Below are 12,326 nucleotides of genomic sequence, written 5' to 3'. Positions count from 1 at the left end.
GCTCAATCTCAAGCGCCTTACTGAAAACCACCATATCACACTACCACGCCTACTCTCTCCTATACACCACCACTCAATTAGAACACAGTGATACTATGACACATTCGGTATAGCTGTTCTCATACTAACACCCGCCACATACTCCACATCATCCTAATTAAACACAGCTAGCTGAGCACACACCGCTAGCCTAAGCTTCTCCTCAGGCCTAATGCAGCCAGAAACCAGTCTGGATATCAACCCCTACCAGAATGAACACATATTCCTGACCTCCCAACCACCACACCTACCGCTAAGAAGCAGCTATCATGCAAGAGCCACACCAGCTGCACACATATCCGGTGCACCCACGCACCTTATGACTCTCTCTCTATCTCTCTCTATACTGACTTTAACTACAGTTCCCGAGGGCATTCAACCTACCAGCGCCTTGACATCATACCAATGATACATAAGGCGTTATATAAATGCAAAGTAACATAACATAATATAACATAACATAAACATGAATCCTGTCTTCACTACAACCTTGTATTAATGTATGTTAGTGGATAGGCTGGTACAGGAACATTATTTGTAATTCATGGGTTGAGAGCAATGATACAACATGTGACTGACTGCTCGGTGTCATGTATAGATACACCTTCCACAGCTTAGGAGCATTTAATATAGGCAGTGTAACCCTACATTGGTTGTTGTTGCTACCAGCAGAGCATGATAATAGAATTGAATATCGGAAACTTGCATCAAATGCAGCACAAGAAGTAGGTCGAGTTCTGAAAAAATGTAATGTCTTGATTGTGGATGAGGTTACCATGGTGTCTAACTTGATGCTGGCTTATATTCACTTGCAAATGCAAGAGGTAAAAATCTTTAGTTGAAGGGACGTTAAGCTGAGAACTTAACACAACAAAATCCCTAAATTCAGCTAAAGCCACTTTAACTTCATGGCCCCCTGTTGCGCAGCCTTTGACCACAATGATGACATCACAGATCACATCACTGTTGACATCACTAATAACATTACAACAGTAACCGGCATTAAGGATGGCCTTCAGCCATGGCCAGTGTCCATCGCCAAATATAGTTAACACATTAATGGGTACTAATCGTGGCCTTCAGTCATGGACAATGGCCACAGTCTTCACCCATGTGCACTGCTTATTTTAAAAAATTACAAATACACAGGCCACCAACTGTAGAATTTGGCCTTCACCATTGGCTACAGCCTTTAGTTGTGTCCACTGTATATTATCTACACTAATCTGCCACTAGCCATGGGCATTAACACACTAGTGGCCAAATATTTGGCTGTGCCCACTATATATTCAAATATATAAATGGGCTGCTAGCCATGGCCTTTGACCATGAGCAGTTTGTACATCTTTTGGCCATGTCCACTGTATATTTTAAAATATTAACATGCCATAAGAAATGGACTTTGGCTGTGTCGACTATTAATTCTATCATTGTAATGGGCACTAGCTATTGCCTTTAGCTATGACCACTGACTACAGCTTTCAACATTGTCCACTGTATATTGTAAAACAGTGACGGGCTACTAGGCATGGCTTTTAACCATGCACATTAGTATTTTGCAACACTAAATGATCACTTGCTATGGTGTTTGGTGATGACCAGTGACCAAAGCCTTGTTCATGGCCAAGTTTGTGGCCTACATTGCTCTTAAGAAAAGTGTTTATGAGCTAGCATATTAATCATGTTTTGTCCAATGCATTATTGATGTCATCTGTTATATACAATGTAATGAGTGTTGTCACCAGTGATGTCATAAGTGATGCAATTTGTGATGTCATCAGTGTTCTCCTAAAATATGTAATTAGTTATGTCATCAGTGATGTGATCTGTGATGTCATCATTGTGGTCATAGGCCATGCAACAGGGGGTGCAAAGTTAAGGTGGCTTGTGCTGAATTTCAGGGGTTTTGTTGCGTTAAGTTCTCACCTTAACGTCCCTGCAACTAAAGTTTTTTCTTTGAATATATATATATATATAATTTTTTTTTTTTTTTTTTTTTTGAGAGACCCTGTACAGGGGTGCAGGGAAGGTGGAGGGCACTCCAGGAAGCCGTTTGCGTTCAGTGATCTGAACAAAAACACTGAGGCAGGAAACCTTAAATTGCCAAAAATATGCTTTAATGGTTAAAATGTCCAAGACAGGAAAAATTGCACGAAAACGATGCGTTTCGCGGTAACAAACCGCTTGCTCACGTTAAGGATGAAGAACACAAAGGAAGGACTATTTATGCTAGCATTGTCTCTATGGTCACAGTGTAGAGAGTCGTGCACACCTCCTTATGGTCTACTCCTCCGATCCGCCATCTTTGATTGGGTTTAACAGCTAAGTTGGAAAAAGTGGCTAAAGAATACATACTTATAAATCAGGCATAGCAACGTGTTTTCATTGAGTCTATTTGCTGTGTTTAAACCATGTGTAATTAATCTCGTTAAAACATGTTCGTTAAATAAACTGTGCCATTAACACATAGCTGTTCTATAAATGGTCGGCATTTAAAAATATTACAAAGTGACACTCGCTTCAGGTTAGGAATTTTTTTTTTTGAGAGAGACCCTGTACAGGGGTGCAGGGAAGGTGGAGGGCACTCCAGGAAGCCGTTTGCGTTCAGTGATCTGAACAAAAACACTGAGGCAGGAAACCTTAAATTGTCAGCCAAAAATATGCTTTAATGGTTAAAATGTCCAAGACAGGAAAAATTGCACGAAAACGATGCGTTTCGCGGTAACAAACCGCTTGCTCACGTTAAGGATGAAGAACACAAAGGAAGGACTATTTATGCTAGCATTGTCTCTATGGTCACAGTGTAGAGAGTCGTGCACACCTCCTTATGGTCTACTCCTCCGATCCGCCATCTTTGATTGGGTTTAACAGCTAAGTTGGAAAAAGTGGCTAAAGAATACATACTTATAAATCAGGCATAGCAACGTGTTTTCATTGAGTCTATTTGCCGTGTTTAAACCATGTGTAATTAATCTCGTTAAAACATGTTCGTTAAATAAACTGTGCCATTAACACATAGCTGTTCTATAAATGGTCGGCATTTAAAAATATTACAACGTGACACTCGCTTCAGGTTAGGAATTTGTTAAAATAACCAAAACAATGCAGTGTTTAAAAAATCAGTGCATAGTGCTCATGATCCTAAGATTCATGTGTATAAGGGTTGCCTATTCTGATACAAATACTTATCTCTACTAACTGTGCAAAACATGCAATGTACAACAAAATGTTGTTAAAGTGCTATGTGCAATTAGCTGCCACAAAATACAACTTACAGTTGATAAGGTGCAACGTGCAATTAGCAGCCTCGCAATATTATTTCCTATATTGGAATAAATAAAGTGCTTAGTGCATAAGAATTCTGTATTTTGAAAACACACATGAATCGCTGATAATTGCATTTGTTATAGATACTAAACATTAATAAAAACGTTTGCCTATATATCATAAAGCCTAAGTTATAGAGGAGACCACAAATAATATTGCCGACCAGAAAATAATGTCCAACAAGAGATGGAGAGAGACCAAGGCAAGAGTGTGCATGTAAGTGCATGTTTACATGTGTTAAATAATATCTCAACTAAAGATATGTTGCTCATCCTTTTAAGAAAAAAGAGTGACTAATGATAAAAAGGCAAAAAAGGTAAAAGGAAAGGACTAAAGTGCATTCAATTCTCTATACAGAGGTAAAATATTGAATTAATAGACCTTTTAACCCTAATGCTTGTGAAAGGCATATTTCCTGCGAACGCTGCAAACAAACTGCCTTATACAACAAAAGCATTTGCATATACATTGACACAAGGCTAATAATACAATTAGAAATAGTGAAAAGTCATGCTGGAGTCTGGGATCTTTTTGAAAATCCATGCATAAAATAGCTTGAGGTGCTTCTTTAACAACTTAAGTCCCTAGGAAGGTGTACAATTCTTCATCTAGGTTGTGGCCCTGAGGTTTCTTGGTCTCAAAGTCTAGGATGTTTCTTGTTTCCTTTTGTCTGAGAAGGAGTTCCCGATTACCACCCCTTGCTGTTTTTGGGATGGTATGTATACCAAAGTACCTAAAGCCTTCCATTTTGCCTCTGTGCCTCTCTTGGAAATGTAGGGCCATTGGATATGTAGGATCGACATTTTTGATCGCTCTTATATGTTGTAAGATCCTGAGTTTCAACTTGCTGATCGTACTCCTGACATAACATTTGTCGCACGAGCAAGTAAGGACTTACACAACATACTTTGGTTCACATGTGATCCTAGATTTTATGATCACGTTGTTTTTTAATACAGGATGTAGGTAGTTTTTGGTGTTTTTTGCAAACTTACATGCCTTACATTTTGTGCATTTGTGAAAGCCTTCCGGATTTGCACTTAGCCAGCTTGGAACCGCTAGTGAGGTTCTGGGACTCATATAGCTTGATACCAGGTTGTCTTTCAGAGAGGTGGAACGTCTATAAGTAATGTTAATGTTCGAACCAAAGGTACACCCCAGATGCTCATCTTGTTTAAGTACATGCCAATGTTTATGTATTATGTGGCAAATGTGCTTAGAGGCTTTACTGAATGTCAAGATGAGCCGTGTGTCCATTTCTTCCATTTCCATTTCAATTTGAACCTTGGGCATTAACAAAATAGAGCGATCCTTTTGTCGTCCTTTGAGATACGCTCTCTCCAACACTTTTTTTGGATAACCTCTTTGTTGAAACCTCAGGGCTATGATTCTACATTCCTTGTCATAAGTTTCCAGTTGGGAACAATTCCGTCTAATGTGGATAAATTCCCCATAGGGGATGCTCCACTTTAATGCTGTGGGGTGGTTACTTTTGGCATGCAGTGGTGTGTTGGAGCTTGTGGGTTTACGGTACAATTCAGTCACTAAGGCATCTTGTGCCACAGTTACAATTATATCTAAATAGACAATGGTGGTCTTACTGTGGCACTCAGTGAATTGAAGATTGTATTCATTTATGTTAAGTGACTTTACAAACTCCAACCATTTATCTATAGGTCCGTCCCAAATTACAAATAGATTGTCAATGTAAGGCAGCCACAGGACCACTTTGTCCGTTTGGTGACTGTTTGAGGGGACCCATACTGGAAACTTCTCCCACCATCCCATCGTTAAATTTAAGTATGGGGAGCAAACGTTGTACCCATGGCTGTACATTGCAACTGGGTGTAAAAGTTGTTGTCAAATAAAAAACTGTTATTTGTTAAGAAAAGGTTGATCATCTCTAAAATCATCTTTCCATGTTCCAAATAGTTCAGTGATTTGGTTTTTAGAAAATACTCACAAGACTTCAGTCCATCTGTATGTTTAATTGAGGTATATAGAGAGACCACATCTAATGTGGCTAGTAGGTAAGTCTTTTCCCAAGGTATACCGTCAATTTTATTAAGGAAATCCTTTGTATCTTGTAAGTATGACAGTAAACTGGTAACAAAGTTAATCAATGTTTCATCTACTAGTTTTGACACATTTTCAAGCAGTGCCCCACATAAGGTTACTATGGGTCTTCCTGGTGGTCGAGTTTTATTTTTGTGGACTTTTGGCAAGAAGTAAATTGTGGGCATCATTGGAAACTTGGGATGCAGATATTTACACATATCTTCTTCCAATAGGCCTTTCTCCTTCCATTTCATCAGTAGCTGAAAGAGTTTTTTGTTCATTTCTACTGTTGGGTCCATATCCAGTAACTTGTAGCATTTATGATCCTTCAATTGTCTGTTAGCTTCGATGATATAATCAGACCTATTCATTATGACAATGTTGGTACCTTTGTCAGAAGGTTTAATGATATAGTCTTCCAATGTTCTCATGCTGGATAGAATCTCCTGCTCTCGACAAGTTAAATTGTTAGAAATGTCAATTTAGGTTTTTTAAACTTCTTGAGGTCATTTATAACCAGATCTTGAAAGGCCTCAATGTTTCCACCAGGGTTGAACATGGGATTAAAGCGTGATTTTAGTTTGAGATTACTCTTACAAGGCCAGTCGGTGCAGATGTTCATAAAATCCCATTGGGGATCACTTATGTCTTCATTTTCTTGCCATTTGGTTTCTAGATGTATGAGATCTCATAGAACATGTATGTCTTCTATGACCAAAGAAGTGTATCCCATTCATGGGTTGTCATCTTTGGTCTTTGGAGGATTAACTGCAAATAATTTTTTCAGGCGGATCTTACGCATATATTTGTCAAAATCTATTCTAGTTTCTGCGTAGTTGTATGAGGCGGAGGGGCAGAAATTTAGTCCAAGTTTGAGCACCTCTTGTTCTTCTGTTGAAAAGTCACGTGATGTTAAATTGATGATGGACATATCTGGTGATTGACTTTGTGTTACCATCAATTTTTTGTCCCAGAGCGTGTTGGTCTGTCCGTCTTGTCCGCTGCTGCGGTGTCTAAGGCGGTTGCTCCTCCTTGTTTTCTCGTGCCTCGGGACTTGGTCGATTTTCCCCATCCTCATCCTCTTGTTTTTTTGTTGTTTCCGCTTCTGCCATCCATTCCTAAGAGTATCATTTCTTCTAAAAAATTCTATTTGCTTTGGGGCTGATCATTTTCACTCTCTGTGGAGTCTACATCGGAAGATGATGGTACACTTGATGCTGCGCTCTCAGCATTAGATTCTGTTGTTGGGAGTGTTCTTCACAAAGTGTCAAACCTTTTTGCAAATGTGAGCACCCTTCCCTTTTCTCTTTTCATAATTCTCCTTATCTCGGAGAAATTTTCATTGTTTCCGCAGCTTTATTTCTTCCTCAAATGTTTTCAGTCCCTTTTCCATGTTTGCTCGAATGGCTTTCCCTTCTTCACTTTGGTTGGTCTTTTTGAGTTGTTCTTCAATTTCTTGTGTTCTAGATAATGCTTTTTGACGATCAATCCTTGCGTATTTGATAAGAATGTTAAGGAATGTCACTGAGCACCTGTTACTTGATTCACCCCATTCTTCCAGCATAACCTGCTCTTCAATAGTCAGTGTCATTAATATTCGTAAGCCTCTCGGGATCCGTCCCACTTCAATGTAATCCTGCAACGAATACTTTTCCCACCATTTACTGATCTCCCTTCTTTGGAGCTTTTCCAGTTCTCTGAGAAGTCTCACTTCTTCATTGGACTGAGTGTCTGGTGGTTTGTTATTAGGCTTACTTGCAGCGGCACAGGTTTGCTTTTCACAAAATAAAAACACTGCTTGTTCCTTGCATGCATTTTCTCTGTCCTTTTGTGTAGACATATTATCGTGTGAGATGACTGACAATGGTTAACTGTCTCACTAGAGAAATGATTCTCACTTCCTGTGCGAGGCTTTCTGAGAGCCAAAGTGCTTATAAAACAATCCTTAAAACGGAAGCCCAGTTTAAGTGAAGCTTATTTTAGTATAAAACACAGTAAGCCAGTAAAAACAGTGTTGGACCTGCCACAATGGTTGGATGCGCCTCCACCCTCCGATGGTAAGGTTCCTCCAGCCACAAAAATGGAAAGTCTGTCGCCGTGAGCTGGAACTGTTGCTTCACAGTGCTTTCATAAGTCCTGGGCTGTCCGGAGCAAAGAATCTGTGGCTCCTTTTGAAGAAAGAAAAGCAGATGCTGCGCTTTGCTGCTGATTAGAAGAGCGGTGCCCCTTCCAACGCCGTTTTTCCCTTGACATGTTTGTATTTTGAGAGAACCTGTACAGGGGTGCAGGGAAGGTGGAGGGTACTCCAGGAAGCCGTTTGTGTTCAGTGATCTGAACAAAAACACTGAGGCAGGAAACCTTAAATTATCAGCCAAAAATATGCTTTAATGGTTAAAATGTCCAAGACAGGAAAAATTGCACGAAAACGTCGCGTTTCGCGGTAACAAACCGCTTGCTCACGTAAAGGATGAAGAACACAAAGGAAGGACTATTTATACTAGCATTGTCTGTATGGTGACAGTGTAGAGAGTCGTGCACACCTCCTTATGGTCTACTCCTCCGATCCGCCATCTTTGATTGGGTTTAACAGCTAAGTTGGAAAAAGTGGCTAAACAATACCTACTTATAAATCAGGCATAGCAATGTGTTTTCATTGAGTCTATTTGCCGTGTTTAAACCATGTGTAATTAATCTCGTTAAAACATGTTTGTAAAATAAACTGTGCCATTAACAGATAGCTGTTCTATAAATGGTCGGCATTTAAAAATATTACAAAGTGACACTCGATTCAGGTTAGGTATTTGTTAAAATAACCAAAACAATGCAGTATTTAAAAAATCAGTGCATAGTGCGCATGATCCTAAGATTCATGTGTATAAGGGTTGCCTATTCTGATACTACTTATCTCTACTAACTGTGCAAAACATGCAATGTACAGCAAAATGTTGTTAAAGAGCTATGTGCAATTAGCTGCCACAAAATACAACTTACAGTTGATAAGGTGCAACGTGCAATTAGCAGCCTCGCAATATTATTTCTTATATTGGAATAAATAAAGAGCTATATATGATGTTTACATAATTAAGTTCTAATGCATGTACGTAATCTTTGCATGCACATCCTGGAACATATCAGTCTCATTACTTTAAATGGTCCTGATGAAGGTATGGAGTAAATGATTGCCTGTTAATGCCGAAACATGCATGTCGACCATGTGAACAGATTTTCATAAGTTATTAGGGGAATCCAGACGTGGACCCCTTTCTCACTATTCTTAGAGAGGCACAGCTCCACCCTACTGATGAGGTCCAACCAGAGCAAAACACGTGTCTGGGGTTGCTGTTGGTACTCTTGTTCAGAGGGGAATTGCCTAGCATTTCAGTGCTGGACTGCCCCAGGGCAGGACAAAGACTGATATGTTTTGGATATTTCTCCTCTGTGAAAGATAGTGAGCTAAAGAATCTGGGTAAGGCTCTCGTAACCAGTGTCGGGCAGAGAGACTCCCAGGACTCCCCTTGTTAATTTTCATAATAAAATAAGCCACTGCCTTGGATGTGTGAAGGGCAAAGAGAACTTTTCATTGGAATCCGCTACCACAACCTCTTCGGAGGTAGGTTTTGTGCTTGAAGAAAACCTACATCAATGCATGAGGGATATGTTGGATGTGACTGCATGCATAGAGGTATGTTCATGTGTAGCTGGGGCATGATTGAGTCTAAATATGTTTGCCCATGTTCCAATGAGAGTTGGACAAAGACTTTGCAAAATTGAAATATTCTAACTTCATTACAAACTGGATGAAGTTCTGTTAGCAGCAAAGTCTACCTTTGAACTATATATAACACATTGGCATTGTTGATTAATCTCATTGAGACTTTCTTCTGGATTGATTTTAATGTGCTTTAATGGGTGAATATTTTAACTGTTGTCCTTCCAGGAACAGTATTTTTGTGCATTATTGATGATCCTGATTTCTCAGGGGGCTAATAAGGCCCCCCTTATATTGATACAAAGGGGGTCATTACGACCTGGGCGGTAAGGGATACCGGGCACCGGTAAGGAGACCAGTGCCGGTAATCCCTTACCGCCCTATTCCAAGGTCCCTTGGCGGGGACCGTAAGGAAGTGTGGTCTGACCACACGTCCCTTACGGGTCTCGCTAAGGGACCAGGGCACTAATAACAGGCTTGCAAGTCGCAAGCCCGTTATTAGCACCCTCCCCATTCCCATCGAGCCATATGGGGGCTCAAACGGGAATGGGGAATGGTTTGTTAAATGGGGACTTACCGGTCCCGGCAGGGTCGGACTGCATCAGTAAGTCCCCATTGAACAACACCGGTGCCGGACCCGGTATTGGAGGCAGTCATGGCGCAAATAGTGCCATGACTACCACCAATCACGGAATGAGGCCCAAAGTTTTCCAAAGCAGCTTCTAATATCAAGTACAAATTATATAAAGTGATGACTAGCATTTCCGATTCCTCCATTTTGATCCTCATTTGCATAAAACATCCCAATACAGTCATTAGCTGGTAAGGACATATATTTATGGTTATATCTTAAATGTGGCACGTCATTATAGGGAACATTATATCCATTTGACCCCATATTTTAAATGTATAACTGGCTGTAAAAGTGCCGTGTAATAAAGTGGTTTACGTATTTGTTTGCAATGCATTGCATACTGCCCGCTGGTGTGTTTGTTACTACAGTACACATTCCATGGTACTCTGCAAATTGGTAGCTGGAAGGATTCTTGTACTGGTGGGATAAAGATCATAAGTATTGAAGGATATACAGCTCCTTTAGTTAGTGTCTATCTCTAGTTAGACGCCCAGCAGCCATGTGTGTGGAGGGATTATACCCGACCTCCACTGATGTGGTTGTGGAGGGACACTTTACAGCTGGGTGTTGGGCACATGAATGCCCAACATTTCCATATGTATGAAGGAGCTGAATGCATGACACTTTGCCTTACAGTGCAGCCCTTTTTCGATGTGTGGGTCTCCCCTGGGCATCAGAGGACCTGCGCACAGCATGCTCTGGGAGCAAGTTTTTTAAAAACACTTTGCTTCCGCCTTCCAACATGTTTTGTTAATCTACCACTTTGGCTAACAAGTTCTAACAGTAGCAAAGAACATTGGGGCTCATGGGTTTGAAGGCCTGGTTACATTTGTGGTGGTAGCTCCGTTCCCACCACTTTCTTTGTCAGTAATGCAATTACCCCAGTTTTATACTACCACAGATTTCTGTCTTTGGCTGGAAGGGGGTAGAGTTACCTTCAGCATGTTGCAGGACGTAGCTCCTCCACTTTCTATGCAAATATTGGATGATTTACTGTGGTGGAGTTACTGCTCATGGTAAATCTTCCAAAATCCCCTTGGTGTCCCACAGACTCCAAGTATATTGACCTCTCATACAGTGCACCGTCCAAATTGGATTACAAGTGGCGGGAAGGGTTGTTAACTCCATAGGACTCCATGGGGGGTTGCCGGCATTACTGGTGCTGGTAATACCGGCTGTTTTTTTGCTGGTGGGGTGCCTGACTTAGCTCCAGCTCTTGGATGGAGTTTACCACCGGAAAAATTGTAGAACCATGGTAAATTTATAATGAGGCCCAATGACTTTCAGGTTGCACTGAGATCACTGCAGTCAACTGGGCCTCATTATGAGTTTGGCGGTATTCCAACGATATATCTGCCGAAATACTGCCAAACTTAATTACCATAATAGCCCCTTGGCCATGAGATTGCAAGTGGTAATTCCCCATTTTTGGCGCCCATTGGAATTTTGGGTGGATTTACCGTTAGTGGAATTACGGTACAGTAAACCTGTTGATTCTTGGAGGTAAAGTGGAGGAGTAACCTCCAGGAACAAGCTGGCAGTTTATCTGCCTCTATTGGCGGTAATTCGGTAAATAATGATAATTTGGCGGTGCAGAGAAAATGGTAGCAACAGAATTACTGCCACGTTTTTAACTGTACCACCAAACTTGTAATGAGGCCTATCTTACTACTTAAAGAGTAGTGAGTTGCGGAGGGTAAAACATTGGGCAACAACCTACTGACAAACTATTTCATATTTATTCAAATGTACCTTCGAGGCATTGACAGCTGAATCCACTGAGACTGGAGAAACATACGCCGTCATTTTCACACGGCTGAGGAGAGCAGTGGTCGACCACCGACTCACACACGACTCCAGTGTAACCTAAAACGAAACACACACGTTCATAAATAACTTTCATTACGACACTCGCCCCTTCTAGAACAGAATTCAATCAGCCCCAGTAAAATGCACAGTTTTAGTGTGAGTGTTGCAAAAACATTTGAATTCAACAGATTTGCCAAGTAGAGGCAAGGTGGCAGAGCATCCATATGGAGGCGCGAGGAAGCTATCAGCACACGCGCGCCATTTTGACTGACACCGCAACACACGCAGAAGGAATTCATTCTGAATGGGAGATCTGCAGCCTGGTGGAGAAGCTAAACAGCCGACTGAGGCTATTGCAGTATGTGTTTCATGCCTTCTCTGGTGGCAGATACCGTGCTTGGCAATCTTGAAATAGGGCAACAGACTGCTACAAATCACAGATTGTTTCCAGATTGTATTTACAGGGAATCGCTGACTAAACAAGAGAGATGGAGCGCCACCAAGACTCTGTCAGATTTATTCTGATCTCTTCCATCGATGTTTTTACTTAAACATTAAATCGTGCGAATGAGTTCAGGGAGAGAATCTGCTACCGGGGTTTGGCTTACAGTCCGCTTTCTATGTTCTTGACGGTCGAAAGAATGAATGCCAAGGTTTTACAAGTGAAGTTGATGCTGCATGGTGCAGCATGGAACGTTGAACTAGCGATGTGGTGCATTGTGATTCATAAGGTACCTTCCATCTGTCCAC

At 41.0% G+C, this 12,326-nt stretch overlaps 1 protein-coding gene across 1 annotated transcript in view; it reads right to left on the bottom strand.

The window, feature by feature from the left end:
- Positions 1–12,326, bottom strand: part of DNER (delta/notch like EGF repeat containing) — a 1,567,341-nt gene that overhangs the window by 537,482 nt on the left and 1,017,533 nt on the right. Inside the window, exon 7 of the mRNA XM_069618306.1 lies at positions 11,520–11,633. Within this exon, the coding sequence (XP_069474407.1) occupies positions 11,520–11,633 (114 nt within the window). The remainder of the gene's footprint in view (positions 1–11,519; positions 11,634–12,326) is intronic.

This window comes from Ambystoma mexicanum, chromosome 10, assembly GCF_040938575.1.
Source record: "Ambystoma mexicanum isolate Mex_15411 chromosome 10, UKY_AmexF1_1, whole genome shotgun sequence".
Classification (NCBI taxonomy): Eukaryota; Metazoa; Chordata; class Amphibia; order Caudata; family Ambystomatidae; genus Ambystoma; species Ambystoma mexicanum.
Note: the sequence above shows the minus strand (reverse complement) of the source record. Positions and strands in the feature narration are given on the sequence as shown.